The 20,383-nt window shown below is 43.7% G+C and overlaps 1 protein-coding gene across 2 annotated transcripts in view; it reads left to right on the top strand.

The window, feature by feature from the left end:
• LOC133140585 (uncharacterized) overlaps positions 1-18,224 on the top strand; it is a 51,448-nt gene extending 33,224 nt beyond the window's left edge. The window contains exons 1-3 of one of the 2 annotated variants that reach the window (XM_061260616.1): positions 15,654-15,790; positions 16,551-17,048; positions 17,252-18,224. In XM_061260616.1, coding sequence (XP_061116600.1) covers positions 15,739-15,790; positions 16,551-17,048; positions 17,252-17,715 — 1,014 coding nt within the window. In that variant the 5' untranslated portion in view covers positions 15,654-15,738 and the 3' untranslated portion in view covers positions 17,716-18,224. Of the gene's footprint in view, positions 1-15,653; positions 15,791-16,550; positions 17,049-17,251 lie in introns of those variants that run through there. The other variant, XM_061260618.1, reaches the window with a different exon arrangement.
• Positions 18,225-20,383: the final 2,159 nt, after the last annotated feature.

Raw genomic sequence — 20,383 nt, 5'->3', positions numbered from 1 at the left:
CAATTGAGGTAGCAGTCTGTGGTCTAAATTAGTGAAGTCTTCAGAATTCCTTTCAGGCAAAATATACATTGGTGTACAGCCAGACATCAATTGTGAGCCATCCAGTCCTTTTGCTGTAGTGTCATTTTATGAAATTAATAGGATAATAAAACCAGGGAAGCACGATGTGGAAATTCTGTGGCGGATATTGGCCAATGCTGACACCTCCATGCTTTACACTGAATTTAGAGCACCAACAGCACACAAAATGCATTGTCCCTCTGCTGCCTGTATTTTGCATTATTATGTTGGCCAATAATAGCTAATTAATAAACCCATTTTAATCTCTTGTCAGGCAATACCAATATGCCCTTGATATGACCGTGCGCTCCTAAAAAGCGAGCCCATTTTTCGCTCACATTCTTGTGAATATGTAAGCCAGGTACAGCGCATATCTGAGATCCTTAAAAATTAATGATGAGAGGCAGGATGTTGTGAATGATACTGGTTCCTACTAGTTCATACTTCAGACATTCAAGTCTGCTTGACTGAAGTCGCTGTTCTGAAAGCTTGTTTGGTGTTATGAAAGCTATTCCCACTTAGCTTCTCCCACTCGCACCTAAACTCCACTATCACTTTCCCTATGGCCAACTTCAGTTACATTAAAGAAATGTTTGTATTCAGAGAGCACCTGCTATATAACGTATGTTTTCAACATTTACACTTGTTAATATTCATACGAACTCAGCGTGAACTGGGGGAGTCTTTGAAAAAAACAGTTTTTGAACAATAAGCAGGCTTTTTATCAGTCCTAGAACAGTTGTCATAGTACATGTGTCAGTCTGGAAACTAGGCAACCATCATGCTGGCTCTTTCAGCTGCCAATTTGTTTGCTAGAGCAAGGCATGCTGGGAAATAAGTGGGGGGAAGTGAAGACTGACAACGGATGGCAGATGACATTGACGTGACCTTGAAGACAATTGTGCTCTGTTTTTTTTTTGTCTCTTTGGTTTGCATGTTGCAAGGCTTCAAGATGTGCAATGTCGTGAGATTGTATAAATAGGGCATTATAAATATCTGTCATTCTGCATTTTACCCAGATACCCAGCTATTGAGAAGTCATCAGACTGGTTTTTAGTCACTGCGGCATAACTAATGGGAGTGTAAAGGGTTAACATCACCACGAGGACGGGACACATCATTCACCTGCTGTGACGTCTACTCACTGTTGCAAAGACACATACACTGCCCCACATGCAGCTGTATGTGTATACAGGCATGCATAAAACATACACACATACGTATGCACAGGTACATGAATACAGGCACATGTAAATGTAATGTAAACACGGGCATGTAACACCTGTTTTCCCCTCCTGATATGTATCTGTATTGGTTTAATGCTGTAAGATGTGTTAACTGGTATAGAACATGCACACAGTATCTGTACACATAAAACACACACAAGTACACACATACACACCCTGGTGTAAAATCCAGCTATGACCATCTTGAAGCTAAAAACATAGCTTGAGCTGCTCAAACCCTGTTGAGATTGTCTGAACTGGTCAACAAGCTACCAGCTGTTTCAAAACCTAGCTTGATCTGTTTTTTTCAGCAGGGTGCACACACACAAATACATACACACAGAAACACCTAAGCACAGACATTATTGTGTACCGATATAAGTATTCACACATTGCATACGTCTATCCATATATCCTTTCTGTGTATGGGTTTATTAATCAGTTAATCTGTTAATTTAGCAATCAGCAGATTGAATGCTAAATCAACATTTTGTTTTAGTCTCTTGTGACACCTTTAATTGCACTGCATGAAAGCTGTTTGCTCCCCCTGCCTTGTGAGACTCTCATTATCAGTTTCTCTCAAAATAACAGTTTATTCTCACTGCTTTAAGATGTGTTGTTTTTTAGTTTGAGCTTCTAAACATGAGGAATTGATATTCAAATGAATCAGGTAGACTAAGACAACGGTTCCGCCAAGGACTGGTAAAAATAATTTTGTATTCTCAAGTCTGAAGTCTGTTGTGTGATATGACACATTGATTTTACAATGCAGACTCCAGAGTGTTATTTATTGAGTTTGCATTTGCATTGCAATTGTACCCTGCCGTTATCAGTTTGCATATTTTGGAACGCACATCAGATCATTGAATTTTGCAAAGAAATTCACATAAACACGTGTAGTGAAGTGATCTCAGGAGCCAATCAGGAAAGGTACCTTGAGGAAAGCTGTTAGGCGTGCCATGTCCCACATTTGGTTGGTCACAGGTACTTTCCTGGCCCACAGTTTGTATGAAGGTATGAATGTTTCCAAACCACACCAAGCCAAGATCCAGTCTGTGCTCACTGCTTCTGTGACCCTGTTCTCAGGGTCACCCCCTGACCTGCAAACAGAACTCTAGCCTTTCCGCCCCACTTTAGTGGGGGGGAGGAGAGTTCACTGTGATAATTCACTTGGTGATTCCCCCACACCTTCTTGTCATATGTGATTGACCCGGCAGAATGCATGAGCATGAGCATGTCATTCAACTTTCAGAGCAAAGAATATTACTGAATGTGAACAAGAGCATGTCTGAGTGTGTGTGTGTGCTGTGTGTGTGTGTGTGTGTGTGAGAGAGAGAGAAAGAGACATGTATAACAGTGTGTGTGTGTGTGTGAGAGAGACATATATGATAGTGTGTGTGAGAGAGAGAGACATGTATGACAGTGCGTGTGTCTGTGTGTGAGAGAGAGACGTATATAACTGTGTGTGTGTGTGTGAGAGAGAGAGAAAGAGACATGTATAACTGTGTGTGTGTGAGAGAGAGAGAGAGACACATATTACAGTGTGTGTGTGAGAGAGAGACATGTATGACAGTGTGTGTGAGAGAGAGACATATACGATAGTCTGTGTGTGTGTGAGAGAGATTGAGAGAAAGAGAGAGAGAGAGAGACATATATGACAGTGTGTGTGTCTGTGTGAGAGAGATATTTGACAGTTGAGACCAGCATTAAGTTGTAATTTAATTAGCCACGGTCCTATATGTGTACTTTCAAAACAGGAACAGCCTGTAGGATTACATCTGGTTACTGGATACATCATCTGTATCCAGTAACTGCATTGTGTGTTTTGTTCTTTTTTAATGAAATCTTCATGAATGTGGCATTCCAGCATTTCTAAGCTTCTTGGAAGAACTCAGTTCATCACCGTGTTCTTTTCCGTTATCTATAAATTCCTCTTACACGGCGTGTAACGTGCTGAAGTAAATCTGGGTTACATAAACACGCGCTCTGTTGGTGAAATGTAGAGGCCAATGGCCGCTTGCATAACAGTCCCTTTCATTCCAGGGCGTTATTGACAGTGCTGCACATTTCCAGGGCACTGGACTTCGTGCAAACAGTGTTCTGGGGTCAGCAGAGATAGTTTAAATAGAACACAAACTGCAGTTACACAACAGGAAGTGCTTCCACTTCAGGAGGGCTCAGACAGGGACATGGTCTGATTGTCCCTCAGGACTTGAGGTGAAAATTAAAGTTGTGTTAAAAAGACGGGTCCTATTGGGGCCCCTTTGGTTTCAGAAGACTTGCTGGACTGATCCCGTGACAGTGGAAGAAAGAAAGTTGCTTGCTCACTAAATTATATTTATTCATGTATATATTTATCCAAAGCAAGTTACAATACGTGCATATCGAAGATCATTAGAACAACTACAGAACAGGTGGAATAAGGTACAATTCACGTTAATGTCTACAGCCATGAACATGATGTCCCATGGTAAATAGGCCAAGTCGAAATAGGCCATGCTCATCTTTGAGGAATCAACAGACTCAGTTCAGAGTTTCAACAAGATCCAGTTTCTTTTTTTTACACCTGTCCTCTGTCCACCAAAGAGCATCACATTAAACACAGCAGCTCTCAGGCTTTGAAAGGGCAGGTGGGGAGGGGGCTGCTTTTGATGTGAAAATGTCAGAGACGATTCCCCGCTGCAAGGGTTGGGGCTGGCTCTCCACTGGCGTTTGAAGAGCCGGACCTCGCTCACGCGAGCCGAGTCCCCTCCACCAGCCTCAGGCTGAGGGAAGGTCAGCTCCAGTACATTACTCCACAGTACGGATGGGGAAATCTGAATGTTTGACATCCACTCATTAAAATGCAGTGAAAAGACTCCTGGGTTATTACACCCTCCCCGTTTGTTTGTTGCTTGTGCAGTATTATGCTAAGTTCATATGAGTCTGGTTAAAATGGACCTTTGTGTGCCCGTTTTCACAGTTTAGGGAAAGAAAAATCTAATTCAAAAGTTCTGTTGAGGCCACAGTAGGAATGTGTGAGCACTTTTTTTGTTTGTTTTGGCAAGATTTCAAATGAGGAAAAGCATTCTATTTAGTGACCTTTGACCTCAGCTGTCTCACTGTGTACTCCCCCCTCAGGCTTCACAGGACTCTCAGAGCCCCCATAGCCCCATTCTGTCCATCTCTGTGTGACTCGGGGGTGTGTCTGTGCGACAGGGTCCTCCACAAACACGCACTGTTCACACTGGCTGTCTGCTCCTCGCTGGATCAGTGGGGACAAATGTCAGACTCAGTCAGCTGCATGGTTAGCCTGTATACCCACTTTCCATCATTAGCTGGTATACCCAGTCATATTAGCACTATAAAACAAGATGGCTGATCAGGTCTAATCAGGGATTTGAAACCCTCGCCCCCTGTTTTTGACCCGAAGATCTAGCCATTTGTTCCTGCACCCTTTTAATAGGAACAGGCTGACACGCTGAGGCAGAGACAAAGATTAAGAAACAGGTCTACAAACGGCAGAGTACATAGAAGGACTTGTGATTGTCTTGTGATTACACAGTACAGAGTGTCTTGTTTTAAATGAGGGCATGGTGGAGTGCGCAGGGTGAAGGCAGCGCAGCAGCAGGAGATGCGTCACACACAATTAACACAAACGCCAGCGAAAGGGGAAGTGAAAGTAACGAGGCTGGCGTTGATGCTGATTGGTGCAAATAAGCAGAACCAAAGCCCATAAGATGGGGAATATGGGGTACTCTCCCCCTTACTCACCCGCCCCCTCCCCCCCTTCCTGGCAGAAACAAGTGACTCTCTCCCTTACCTTGGGTCCCACCAAGCATGCAGCCTGTTGCTTACTGGCTAGGTTGATTGACTGGAACCTGGAAGGTTGGTGGTTCAAGTACCAGTGCCGCAATAAGATCAGTGCAGCTGTTGCGCCCTTGTGCAAGGCCATTAACATCACATTGCTCCAGGGGGATTGTCCTCTGCTTAGTGTAATCAATTGTAAGTCGCTTTGAATAAAAACGTCAGCTAAGTAACATGTCATGTGAAATTTAATGCGTGAAAAGCTATGGGAGGTGTCACAGAGTGCCTCTCTTGGGTGTGAATCTGTCACTCCTGACCTGAATCTGTTTTACAACACAGTTCCAAATCACAGGAGCCCATTCCTGTACTCAAATAAAAAAGTAAAAAATAAATAAAACACTGTAAACACATTTTATGTTCCAGCAATATCTCTGACAGACTGAACGGTTCTCATGTTTTATGCATGATCGCCGTGGACGATTGTGCATGCAGAAGAGGATGGTAGAACTCGGATGTTTATTAGATTCGGGTAACAAAACCCCTCGCACATCTGTTTAACATCTCCACCGCTGACAAACCATTTCCCAGAAAACTTTTGACTGACTCATGTATTTTTAAAATAAATTTCGCTGCTCCTAACACATAAAATGTGGTTTTATTCACTTCATTAAAGTGTAAGCAGTGCTCCAATCAGCTGTTGCCTCTTTCCGTGGACAGTGGAATTTTCCCCTTTCTACGTCCAAGGAAAACACACTGTAATAATTTCACCTTGTCCGGTACTGTACCCATACGAGTCCAAAATTGAGCTGTTTGACCAGGCAGACCAGTAAGTGGTTGGCATCAGAAGAAAGACACTTGCGTATGTTGACATAGAAGTCATACACATTGTGAAATATGGTGGTAGGTCTTTGATGTTTTGGGGGTGTTTGGCTTTTTTGACTGTGTGTCTGAGAAGAGAATACCAATCCATCCCATGTGTTTGGCTGTGTAAGAGGGTTTTATGGCCTGATTAAAATAGCGTCTTATTGTGGTATTTCTTGCTTCTGCTGGCTTCATTAAATGAATAATCAGATCATAAGAAATGGCTCGACAGCAGGATCTGGCTTGGCATGAACGGGTCTGAGATAAAAGTGTGAGCCGATTGAGTCGTCTGCCAGGCAGTATTGTGGCCACACGCCAAGGAGAAGCAGTCAAAACTGTCTCCCAAAGCAAAGTTTGTAGTTTCAGTGGCAGTTCATTTATAATGGTTGCTGTTTTTCCTTTGGGTCTCTGTAGATGACTTGTAATGCACAGAGAATTCTTGTTAGGCTGTGGGTCCTGGTCTGGAAATCTATTTCGTTTTTTTGATGGGGGTCGGGGTATATATCATGCATTCAGAATAAATTGCACACGATGACACTGCTGACCACAACAGATGAACCATTTTGTGTGTTTGTTAGCATGAGAGAGAATCCTAGAAATGGCAGCATTTTCTGTAAAGCAAGGGTCTTCAAACCTGGCTCTCAAATCCGAATCCAAAGTCTTTTCTCCCAGGTAATTAACTGAACAATTGGTGCTACTGATTGGTCAGACTGTCTTCACACCAGACTCCCATGTAAAGGGAGGGTGGAAAACCAGCCGTTCTCACCCCCCAAGGACCGTGATTTGAGGAACGGGTGTAGAAGTTTGAGCACTGCACCCCAATCACCACTGAAACCATCACCAGATTTCGCTCGACTGCTGCAGCATTGACAGCACAACCTCAAGCCAAATGGATAAATGGATAACAGATAATCCAAATGGATTATACAGCTACCCAAGCCCCCTTCTTCTTTTTTAGGATCATTACGCTGTGGGCACCACAGAACTTTATGTAACTAAGCTGGATTAACCTTTTCCGAGGCTGCTGATCTCCCTGTCTGGGTTGGGGGGAATCTTTGGGAATCTCTTCCCTTTTTTCCCCTCTTCCTTGTTGGCATGACAGCCGGTATTCACTAGATACTGAGGGAAGGGATTTACACCTTCTTGGATCCAAGAAAATAAATAGTGTGTCTTTGAAGTGCTGTGTTAAGATTGCTAACATTATTGACACAAATTATTAGAGTGTAATATTGGACACCGAATGTTATGTCAGTGATTTTAATTAACAGGTTTGTTTTAAGTAGACAACTACTACTAATAGTCTACAGACGAGGACTGGATTAAAAAATATTATTTCTTTTCATTTGAAAGTCAAATCGAGGCAACAATTAGAAGCGTATTCACAGTGGAACAAGCAGTTATCACTGCTAATAAAGCCCAAGCCGTATCAAAGTGGTTATCGAGGAAACTAATATGTAACTAATTAATATGTAAGAGTCAAGTTCAAAAGGTTGTGCATATACTGCATATCGTATAATCTGTGTGAATATTTCACTCTACCAAATGTGTAGATACATTCACTGGGTCCTCTGTGTGTGTCAAGCTTTCTGTCTGGTGTATCTAGGCCGGGGCAGGTCTCCAGACACACCCCACTTGACAGGGGCTGGACTACTGTGCGATGACTGATGAGCAAGGCCAAAGCCTGGGGCTTTCCTGAGAGCCCTGCCCAGGCTGCAAAGTGTCACAAGGGGACGGAAACAGGAAGGACGATTCTGGAGGGAGCAGTGTCTGGGGTCATGCTGAAGCGGGCTAGGATTGACAAATGGGTGACACTTTAAAGAGAGCGCAGCAGGACTAAGCTTAACTCGCTTTGCGCTGCTCCTTTCAGACACCCTGGAGAGCTTTTGCTGCCCTGGAATCACTCATATTTACAATCTCAGTTTAAATCTGAGTTTATAATTCTGCTGCAATAATTGCAGAGTCCACGATGATTCTTTTGATTTAGAATAATTGCCCAATACAGGCTCAGTCTCCGCTTTTTACAACTAGATTCTTCCGAGAAGGTCAATGAGTTACAATCAGTTTCACTCTCAACTGCAAAATTCAGTTTTGATTACTGTAAAGACACTCCTCTAGATCATACTGTACCTTACCTTGTGTCAAACCTCCAAAAACATCAGTTTTAAAAAAACACTCTCAGTGTTCCTCCATGATTTTAATATCCATACATATCACATGTCTCTGAGAACAAAGCTTCTACAGTTCCTGTGCTATGAAGGAGTTATTGATTTGTTAAGGTCGTGTTTTTCTGTGGAATTGTTTTCTTTTAAAAATATGAAAAAGGTCCAGTGATCCAGCCCTGGTTATGAACGCATTTTTCAGAGAAAGGCCTTTAAAAAAAGAAAAGAAAAAAAGAAGTCACTTTGGCCCCTTTCCAAGTGTAACCAATAACCATCAGTCAACCGCGCCTGTGAATAATATCATTTTATGTGGTTAACGGAACGCTCATTGATCGCTTGCAAATTGTCACGTGGTATTTTTAAACATGGGCTTCACACCGTTGGAGATAGATACACGATTGCTTTTCTGCTTTTGTGCGTTCCTTGTTTTTTCCACGTAGCTTAAAACATGGCCGGTGTCTTATTTTACACAGGGGTGAGCATGAATGAACTTCCAGGGTCTTATCTGAGGAAAACACAATGAATATTAAACCAAGCGTGCGTCACCCCATTTTCTCTCAAGCTGTTTCAATTTGCCCGCCGAGCTGTGCGCTAAGAGGACGGAGCGGGCTTCTGTGCAGCTGCAGTGACAAATGCCAGCCAGCTGTGTTTACCCTCGTGCCAATCACACTGCGTGGCTCCCGCTATTTTTGGGCTGACTAAATTCAAACCGTATGTTTACTGAGGCTTCTGAAAAACAGCTAAAGTGGCACCAAAGCAAGCTCCTCATCCTGGCCTGTAAACACTCTTTGGGAGCGGAGGAAGAACACACTGAAGCGTTTTGGGGGAGCAATAATAAACTCAGGCTGCTGTTATGTAATTGGAATGGCTGGCCCAGATGAACTTCCTTTCCCTCTCAACGATCCCACGCAGGGGCCTCAGTTCCTCTCCGCTCTCTCCTGTTGTGTTTTGGCCGGGTTTTGGGTTCCCGCCTGAATGTCTGTGGGTTTAGGAGCACACCCGTGGGGCTTACAGTCATCTTACTGGAACTGTAATACTAATTTAGCGTTTTTCTTGCACTAAAAAGCGCATTACAGTGATGAGGTGGAAACTCGCCTCAGTTACCTCCAACGTGTAGCACCCACCTGGGTGATGTAACGGCAGCCATTTTGTGCCAGAATGCTCACCACACATCAGCAGAGGGAGAGGGAGAGAACTGGCGGGAGTGTAGGTCCTTGAGGGGGTGGGGGTATAGGGGTCTCAGTTGTGTTGTTTTTCTCACATAGTGTGGGTGTTCTGTGTCTCTCTCTCCCTTTTCACTTGAAGATAAAGCGCAGACCGGCTCCATCTGGACCAGTCTCACTCGCTCGCGAGGCATTTGGCGTGCTGGTCTCAGGCCAGCTCCACTGCCATCTGCGGCCCCTTTGTTTTAGGCGGTGGGGGGGGGGGGGGGGGGTCTATGGGCATGGGCTGTGGGCATGAGGTGTGTGTGGGGGGGGGCAGAGGCTATAGGCATGGGCTGTGTGGGGGGGGGGGTGGAGGCTATGGGCATGGGCTGTGTGTGTGTGTGTGTGTGTGTGTGTGTGTGTGTGTGTGTGTAGCGGGGCCGGAGGCTATGGGCATGGGCTGTGTGTGTGTGTGTGTGTGTGTGTGTGTAGCGGGGCCGGAGGCTATGGGCATGAGCTGTGGGGAGTGGTGAAGGTGGTTGTCACCCTGCCAGGCCTAAGAAGTTTAGCGGTGTTGTTAGACAGACATCAAATCGGTCTGTTGATAGACTACAGTTATATAAGGAGAACGTTATGTAATATTCATGGACATGGTGTACAATTCCGGTTTTGTTCCGTGCGAATATTCAGCACGTCTTGGTGAAGTGGCTGCTTTAACATAAGTGGCGGAAGAAGTTAGCAGAGCTGCTTTTATATAATCAAAGCACAAATCGCCAGTACTGTGGCACCTGACTAAATTCTCTTTGTCCTCTCTTTGGGTGAGTGAGAGGACATAGATTGAAGCACTGCAATTGTACTAACCCCAGAGAGTCGGGTTCCACCTGAGATTTCTTCCCATTGGGGATTTACTTTTTTTTTCCTTTGCACACAATGACACTGTTTGCTATTCTGGGGGTTCAGGCCTGGTGTTTGCCCTTCTGCTAGTCTGTAAACCTTTTCTGTGACAGCCTTTTGTGAAAAGCGCTATACAAATAAAATTGAATTAAAAGTTACATATCCAGAAGACATCAGCTTTGATGACGTAAATAGCAACAGGAACCTTTTACTGTAAATTGATATGGATGGATCAATAATAAGTATTTCAATAATAAACTGCCCATTTATCGATGGACAACAATTAATGAAGCTCATCCATTCAGTTCCTTTGCGCTGTTTGGCTTCTTGAACAAATGGGAAGCTCTTCCACCATACTCCCCTTAGACGTGTAGAGGCAAGTGGACCCAGAGGGCCTCATAGTGCTCACTGAGCTGTGAAGCTCCAGGGACAGGTTGACTGAGAATAGCCTTGAAGCAGAAGGACAGTCAGTTAAGCCAAGAAAGCGGTCCTGTCGCGGCTAAAGCTAGCCCTCTTTTGTGCGTCCAGGTGTTTCCCTGGGATAGAACAACCAAAGGGTTCACCAAAGCAATGGACGCCTGGCTGGCACAGTTGGGGGGTCTCCGCACCCCTGTTCTCATGGTAACCGTTTCCCCTGAATCAGACACTTCCCCTGTAATCCCCTCCATTCATTTTGGTTTTTTAGCCTTTTTAATTAAAAAGCTTTTTAAAAGCTTTATTTGTTTACTAAATGCACAGGAATAACTTCTGTCGTACTGACTGCATGGGATCATGGCATCACTTTGAAGTGAACAACATGCTGAAGTTCTGCAGAAGATATAGTTTTGGTTTTAAATGAAGTCTAAGAAATTAATCTGTCTTTCTTAATCGCATTCGAATAATTTCAGCAAAGTAGATTTAACATTTAACAAAGGGCCTTGTCGAGTCTATACCATGCTTGTTGAGACTAGTTGGATTTAGTTGTACTTAAGCAAAGTAGACCTTTTTTCCACACTAAAGCAGGGTGCTTAGAAAGGATTACTGGTATATTGGCAATTAAGATGTAATTAACTGTAGGGGCATGGCGCAGACTCACGTGTGATCCAATCCCAGTGGTATGTGACTGATGTAGGCCCTGGAGCTACCAAGATTAGCCTAATGATATGGGCTGGGCATGGTCCCAAAGTCTTAGGGCTCAGGTGCACCCTCCTGGACTATAACACATCCTGCTATGTTGAAAACAGGGATAGAGTGGTGTGTGTATGTGTGTATGTCTGTCTGTGTGTGTGTGTATGTGTGTGTGAGAGTGTGTGTGAGAGAGAGATTGTGTGCATGTGCTTGTGTGTGTGTGGTGAGTGTGAGTGTGTGTGTAGGTGTGCGTCTTTATGTCTGTGTGTGTGTGTGTGTGGTGTGTGTGCATTGTGTGTCCACCAATATCCACAATAGGATCTGCACAGCCATTGGGCCCTTGAGCAAGGCCCTTAACCCTGCATTGCGCCAGGGGAGGATTGTCTCCTGCTTAGTCTAATCAACTGTACGTCACTCTGGATAAGAGCGTCTGCCAAATGCCAATAATGTAATGTGTGTGGTGTGTGTGCGTGCGTGTGTGTGTGTATGTGTGTGTCTGTGTGTGTGTGTGTATGTGTGTGTGTGTATGTCTATGTGTGTGTGGTGTGTGGGTGTGTGTGTATGTGTGTTCTGAGGGGGTGGGGTGGTGTTGTCCTGCTGTTTCCTTCCCTTCCTGCACCTCTCCTGTCCAGCTGACTCCGTTTCCTTTACGCCCTTCCCAGGCGAGGGATATCCGTGTTCTTGGAAATTTCACCCTGGCTCTGCCCGCTCTGTTCAGTGCTTACTTAATCTAAATCACAGAGCTTCAGAGCCATCCTGCACAGTTATTAAGACAACTGATGGAGTCAGGGATGAGAGTCATTGATGGATATAAATTGACCATGAATCAGATTTATTTCTTAAATAGAAAGAACTAGCACAATTTAATCAAATAATTTCTGAATTAAGATTTTGATTCTATAAATTCTAAGTATCACATTAAACAGTGCTTGTCCTTTATACCACTGGTTTTTAAACGTAATATTGGGCACCAAACTGGAATTCTTTTCATTTTTTATATTGGGACCCAAATTAGAAATGTAGTATGTTTCAAGGACCCATCCAAGACACATACTAGCCTAGCCTAGTGGACTAGACTCATTCCAGGACCCTCTATTCTCTAGCTTTTCTATTTCCTTCTCCTCTGTCAGCCTCCCCACCCCCTCTGCCATACTGCATCTTCCAGACATTTCTTCTCAATCTGAGGTAATTAAAGTGTCAATACTTGTCATTGTGTCCTTCGTCATTGAGGACCAGATGATGTTTCCCTTGGTTTCCCTGGCTCTTGTCCTGAGTACAGCAGTAAAAACATACAGCTCTGGATCAGGCAGTAGTGGGCAGGACTGGGGTGAGTGGGTGGACAGGTGTGGGGTGAGTGACTGGACAGGTGTGGGGTGAGTGAGTGGACAGGTGTGAGGTGAGTGAGTGGGTGGTGTGGGGTGAGTGAGTGAGTGGGTGGTGTGGGGTGAGTGAGTGAGTGGGTGGTGTGGGGTGAGTGAGTGAGTGGGTGGTGTGGGGTGGGTGGTGTGGGGTGGATGAGTGGGTGGTGTGGGGTGGGTGAGTGGACAGGTGTGGGGTGGGTGGGTGTGTAGGTGTGGGGTGGGTGGGAGTGTAGGAGTTTTGGAAGGGAGGGTCATCAGTGGAGAGTGATTCTGCTCATGATGGAGTGAGCGAGATGATGAAATGGCGAAGGAAAGAACAGCTGTGAGACCAAACTGCCCTGCTGCTGCGGTAAGTCACGGTGACACCGCACAGAGCGTTGATTAAATGCACACATGATCATGCCCAGGCTGACATAGGGGGGAACGCTCCCATTACTGTTGGCCCATTGCACATCTCAGTTTCGGGGAGAAAAAAAAACCTAGTCTTGCTAGCAACAATTCAGTGAAAATGTGACCACCGTGCATGGTATTCTGGACAGTGGATTTCAGGCAGCTGTTTCAATGAACAAATGAACAATTGGCCGTGGCACCATATCTGTGTAATCCCAACCAATATGTAGTCTTAACATAGTGTAATACTGTACCTAAAACACACACACAGCAGGCACACACACACAGCTTCTCTGTTTTGGGCAGGGACAGAACACAGTGTTTCAGACTGTCCTGTTTATCCAGTGAGAAGGGAGGCTTTCCTTTTTTTGGGACCACGCTGTACACTATTTAGGAAAACACTGCAAACTCACACGTACAGTATTACGTATCAGTCACCCCCTCAGGATCTATGTTATACATGTCTAAAGTACTGAAATCAATAGAGATACATAAAAAACATAATCCAAATATAAATTTTGATATTTACCATTATTTATATTCATATTTTATCCCCTTTTTTTTTAATTATATGAAAACATTATGTAACATTTCTAAAGTAGGTTATGCACATTTTTTCCATAGGCTTCTATAAATACCGTTGTGTTTGTATTGAAAACAGCCGGGCGAGGTGAAGTGAATCTGAGTGTATTCATGGAGTTGCCTGAGAGATCTAGGTTAGAGTGTGACTTAGAAGTCACATCATGCTGGATGAGATGTTCTTGCCTGCTTGTTTTAGTAGCTTAGAGATCAGGCTTGTTTTGGCAGACAGTGGCGCAGAGACATTCTTTAGCTACATGTGGAGGGAACCTGGCAGCTTAGGGCTAGGAGAAAAGCTGTTAGCATATACAGTATGTCAACCTTGTTAGATACATTCAGATAGAATTGAACTCTGGAATATGGTAGCATGTGGTAGCGATTACAGAGGTTTGTTTGATGGTGATTGACTTTAATGGGGCAGGCCGTGTTGGTGGGGTTAGCAGATCCACTTGTGTGGCGTAGATATCGGTTTACCAAGAGGTAATGTTAGGTCTGCTCTGAAAACAAACTGGTGTAGGGTGGTCACACTTTAAGCAAGTGGGGGTGCGCCTCCATGGAAAATCAGATGGGGACATTTCAAACACATTCCAGAGAATGGTGAGAGGGGGATTTTCTTTCTGGAGACCCACAGGGAGCAATGACTAACAGGCCAAAAAAACAAAGCAACAGGAATGGGGGACTCTTCCAGTAAACATTCCTACTTTATCTAAAGTACATGGAGACTTAAAGGGTTCAGCTGAGACCACTCAGAAAAGAGAACATTGTCTACACTCCTTGCAGGTCTCTGGTGTAAAATTATTGAATCTAAAGAGTTCTATGTTTGATTTCATTATGGAGAGACTTTTCATTGTACAGTTCAGCGAGACGGACATCTTGCTTTTAGTTTCTGTAGTTTGAGGGGCTTATTCAAAGCTCACCAGTATTTTAAAATGTATTAAGATGTTAATCTTCACTTGTCTTTCCAAAAAGAAAGTTCCGTTCAGTTATTATTCTTGTTCTCATGCTAGTGAATTGAAACAGCAAGTCAGCAGTTAGATACCTTGGGAAATAAAATAAAATAAATGTTTGTGTCTTAGATGTATTCAGCCATAAGAGAATCCTACTGTCCCTGACGAGAGCCTAAACAGAATGCTGAGATTTGAACTGCCTTTGCTATAGACGTAATTCATTTTGTTCTGCATGATGATTATTCCATTCACTTGTTCTGATATTTGTGTGCCTTGTAGTTGTGGACTAAATGAGGTAAACACTATGTAGATAAAGCCAATATGCTCCAACCACCTCAGTTAACAACCATATCAAAACTTTTAACGTGATCATTTTGGGGCTGAATTAATTAAACAAAGGATGGGCGGGCAAATTAACAAAATTACCTTGGACTCATCTGTGGGTCTGACACTCTTTGCTTATAAGCTACTGGTCCAGGAAGGGCATCGGTAGTGGGTAGGAGACTTCCCACTATTGACTAACTGTGGGAGTGGCGGCGTTCCTTCCAGGCAACATGAAAGGAAAATGAAAAAGGCGAAAGATTTGAATCTCTCAGGGGTGACAGCTTCCCAGCACATGGCACTGCCTTTACTGTAGATGCACTCGCGTCATCATTTCACCCGTTAACCTTCTTCCTTTTGTGCTCTCCAGGGTTTTTTTTTCATCATGGCTTGTGTGGCGCCACTTAAGGACACCACAACCTGCCTGCAACTGTGAATATATCTCTACCCCCACTGTAATTTGCATTATACATATGCTAATCTGATTCTCTCATTGGGATGCCTGTAAAATGTGTAGACAAAACATATATGAAAGTGATACGTCGAGATTTACCGATGTATTTAATGTCGTTTACATCATTATAGTCACTTGCGCAAATGCTGCTTCCTCCCTGACGTGCATCGTGAACTATGAGGTTATGACTACAGATATTGTTTTCATTAACAAATGAAGACGTTTCTATACTAGACTTCTCACATACACTACTTTCATTGTTACCTTTTCCACGGTTTACGACTGATACCTGATCCTACTTTAAACGTTTCATGAAAAAAAATAGTGTGCCCGTAGAACGATGTCAGAAGTTCTGCAGCGGTCGTCCTTCTCCTGTACTGAGTGACGTCATACGCTGCGTCCAAGCCGGAAGCGTGGACGGCAAATATTGGGTGGGTGGGCTAGCAGGATGAATCCTACAATGATAAACTCCACAAACTCAGTTTCTACGTCGTCCAGAAGTAAGTTTGTAAAACGGAATTTTGTCTCGTTTGACGGATTATGTTTCTGAATGCAACAAGGCACTTAGACACTGAAAAACGCACCGGAGTTGAGCTGTTGGAAACCCGGTAGCTAACAACATGCTATTGCTAACTACCCAAGGAACAAGCTTGCTAGTTACAATGTCGCTGTGACAAGGATCATGCGTTTTGCATACCTAGCTTTTTCCCTAGTTCTAGTGCATGTTTATGATTGATATTTCTGAGGAGAAAATATATGTATAAACTTCGCTTGATTGTCCCTTGGCTTTTGAAGTTATTGTGTGCTAAAAGATATAAACGTTGCAGAATCATCCTTTAAACAGTAAGGGATAACCTATCTACCGTTTTTCCAAATTTGAATCGATTGTTTTTTCCCTCCTTTATTTGCTTCAGATAGCTTTATTTGCGTTTGTGCATTTACACAATCAGCACCCTACAGCTAAACTGCCAAGTAAAAAAAAACTGCTGCGCTATATCGCCCCAAAGACACCAAGAAAATGAAGTTCAACTTGTATACGGATAAGATGCATGACATCAAATTAAAATTAAGACTGTTAATCAGTCCGTTATCTAACTTAAAGAGCAAATCATTTAAACGCATCCATACTCTGTTCTTTTAAGGGGTATGTTCGGAGCAATTTAATGAGAAAGCATTTAACGTAATATTCCATTCAATGTGCTTTCGATTTTTCAACTTGTGTTTACCCCTGGCTGCCCTGACTGTGTGTACATTGTGTAGGAAAAAGAGAAGCAGAGCGTTCTGTGAACTGGTCCGTGGAGGAGACACAGGCCCTTCTCTGCGCTTGGAGCGATGAGAGGGTCCAGAAGTCTCTCTCGGAGAACCTGCGCAACAAGCACGTTTTCAAGCACCTCTCTGCCCGAATGAGCTCTCTGGGATTCGCCCGCAGCCCGCACCAGTGCCGCTTGCGAGTCAAGACGCTGAAAGCCAACTACGTGCGGGCCAAGCTCCTGCGAAGCGTGGACGGTGGTCAGCCGTGCACCTTCAGGTATTACGCGGAGATGGACGCGGTTTTGGGAAAAGCGCGCTCCGTGGAGCCAGGTATCCACGTGAGCCACGTGATCCACGAAGTGAAGTCGGAAGACGACCGTGAGGCGTCCACGGACGAGTTCGAGTTCAGCAACCCCGGTTTCTCCCAGTCCCTCTCGGTCGAGGCCCCTCCAGTTTTTATGGAACCGCACATTGCGTCAGTACCTACAAGCAACAGTTGCCATGAAGGTATAGCTACGTTTCACGGTCAAAACGGCGACTATATCTTTTATATCCATGCAGTTTATAAGATGGGCATTTGGGTAGCTTAAAGTAGTAAGCTTGCCTGTGTAATAACTCATATACATTTTTTTAAATGGGGTTCGTTATTATTGCTATACAACTTTTTATTTATTTATTTCCGCTATGACACTGTGACCTTTGTGTTTCAGCCATGCCCGTGGAAGAGGACCTGAGCTCCAACACTCCCACACCACCCCCACCTCCCCCGGCCCACCCCTCCTCCCCCCCTGCGGCAGACCCCAGCAGACCCCCCTCCCTGGATCCGGCGCTCCGGTACCTGACGGACTGTTTCCAGCGTCTGCTGTGGGAGTGGCGGCGGCTGATGGAACAGCTGGAGGCGCAGCGGCATGAGCAGGCGCGCTGGCAGCAGGAGCTGCTGGGGAGGTGGCTGGAACAGCAGGAGCGGCGGGAGCAGGAGGTGGCCGAGCGGGAGGCCAGGAGGGAGAGGGCGCGGATGGACCACGAGCTCCGCGTGCTGCAGCTCCTCACTGGCCTGCAGAGGCCCCCGCCCTGCCACTGCCCCCACCAGCGAGACCCCTCCACCCCCACCCAGCACAGACTGCCCCCCCGGGAGCGCAGCACACAGGAGGGGTCAGCCCAAGGGCTGGAGTGAAGCCTCTGTTACCCTCCACACACCTGCAGTGCCCTGAGGTTTTTGTTTTAGCTCAGTAGACACCTGATTCTACTTAGCTTATCATAGGCTGTGTTAGAAACCCAACACAGCATACTGCTCGTACTACATTGCAATTAACATTTTGTTTGAGTAGTATGCGATGTCAAACACAGCCATGATCTGCAATCAAGGCCTTGCTAATTAGTTGTAGGGTTAAAACAAAAACCTGCACCCACACCGGCCCTTTTCCGATAAGATTGGACACCACTGGCCCACTGGATTTGTGCTCTGAATCATGTACAGAATTATTTTGTTTTTAGTTTCTTTTTTTGTATTTAATAAATATATAATAATAATAATAAGTTGTGCTAAATAAACTACTGTCAGAGATCTAAATGTCTAACTTGGCAACCAGAACTCTTAGGTCAAGCCTTTGTAGTAAACTTATGCAGATTGTAAATCTAAGAAACAAATAATGAAATAAAAAACATGGTTTGACTGTTTTTAAATACCACGTATGATGGTTCTTCTTTTGGCCCCTACATTGAAGATAATTTACAATAATTGGCTTTACAGATATTCTAATTCATAGAATATGTAGTTTGGTATTAGGTAGTTTTGTAAATAAGGCCGTGTGTTGCTGCACATGATAAAACTTCTTTCAGGAAATCTCAACAGTCAGGAATACTGTAATGTAAATACATGTACAGCACACATAGCATTGATTTATAAAATTCACCAATTTTTGTACCAATAAAAACTGTTTGGTATAATTTCATTTGATACTTCAATGTTGTTTGCTATGTTGTTTATTCTTTATGTTGTTACCTGTATTATATATTGTTATATATTTGTTTCTACTGTCTTGCACGGAAAGATGCCAAATCGTAGAAACCATTTTGTCAATATTCTCTATCAGCTGAATCTATACCCTTCATTGGAGAAAATACTATATTATCAGTAAAATATTTCAAATTCTGTGGAGGAGAAAAACAAGTCTTTCCGCAAATGCCTTAGCCGAAAATGCAGCGTGCTAAATGTTGGTATGTTAATTGCTAGCAGTCACCATTTTAATCATCACACCTAAACTGCCTTTTCATATGCATTCAGGATACGTCTGTCATTATAATACAGCTGAAAATGGTGGGGGGACTTCCCTGTTTTGGCGAGTTCGGGCCAGTTTTTATTGCTGCGATGTGCTGTATTTATTCTAGAGGTCAAGGGCTAAGACACAGCCTCTGAAACGAGGTCAGCTGATTGGTTCTTTATTGACTGGACAGGCTGAGGAGGACCAAGCAGCTGGTGCGGTGGTCACTGTTAGGGGCATCGTGCTGTCCATTCCTGGGTTAGGCTGTGGCTAATCATGCCTCACCCTGAGTCCCTGTGTCCAGTCAGCTCTTGCCTAGTCTGGATTCAGTCTGCCTCATAGCCACATAGTGCTTCCCAGCTAATGCAAAATGTTCTCACAATGTTACTGAAATGTTCTCTTAGTGTTCTAGTTAGTTATAACATTGGCACTACATTGCATCAACATTGTGAGGACATTTTGTGTTAGCTGGGCATGGTGTTATTGATAGTTGGTTTCAGCCAAGGCTCCCTTTGCCATACCAGTTTTATAGAATTAGTATGCAATGTAGTCTTCCATAACTTGTTCTATACTCTTTATTATTTCTCCATCTATATTGTATACAATAAATGCATTTTGAGCAGTTCAAGGTTAACGCTAGCTCTGCTGAAAATGGCAGAAGTTCTCTTTTCTGCCCTGAGCTGGTCTTAGTCAGAATACCACTGGAGATGCATACCTTTTAAGTCTCCTTTATTGTCGGTTGGAAGGTGTGAAGATAGTTGCTACCTGGTTGGGATTGATGGGAAGCAATCATGAGGAAATGGCTTTTCAGAAGTCCAGCGTGGGTGTCGATGAATATACATCCCCTTTGAAAGGCCAAGCGGAGGTTGTGCTTTATTCAGTACAAAGTGCTCGAGAGGACGCATGTACTGTCACCATTTATATAACATCAGTTCAAATGCAGATCACTCTGAATGAAGTTCCCAAATAATTACTGCTATTAAGCTGGGTCAGGTCTAAAACAGCATACTGAAATAATAGCAGATATAATGCATTTTATAATGGAATTACCCTAATCTTCATGAGACAGATTGTCAGCATTTAATTGCATGGGGCAGGCAGGAATTTTTCTTTAAACATTGAGTTTTTCCTCTCCTGAAAAGTCAGATTTTTCTTTTTTTTAATACACTCGTTCAAAAGACGTATTTCCTTGTAGCATTCTTGTTAAATGGGATCACTGAAGTGGCTTAGCCAGCAATTTATTGCAATTTATTTCACAAGCAATTATGATCTGTTGTTAATATCCACTATTACTGTTATTATAGTAATTTAAACTATTATAGTCAATTATTATTACAGTCATTTCTAATATGACTTAATGGTCTATAGCTCAATTAAAAAATGAATAACATTAAAAACATATCTGTAATGCTTTGTACACAAGCAAACAACTTCTCAGTTATTACATCATGATTCAATGTTCATAGCTAAAGTCCACTCAGTGAAACCTCTCAGCCAAACCTGTTCAACCCATCACACTGCAGAGCTTACTTTACACGGACAGAGCTATTTTGTGTCATTGGCTGTTGAAGGAATTGGAGA

The sequence above is a fragment of the Conger conger genome, chromosome 11 (genome assembly GCF_963514075.1).
Source record: "Conger conger chromosome 11, fConCon1.1, whole genome shotgun sequence".
NCBI lineage: Eukaryota > Metazoa > Chordata > Actinopteri > Anguilliformes > Congridae > Conger > Conger conger.
This window is presented reverse-complemented; position numbering and strand designations above follow the sequence as displayed.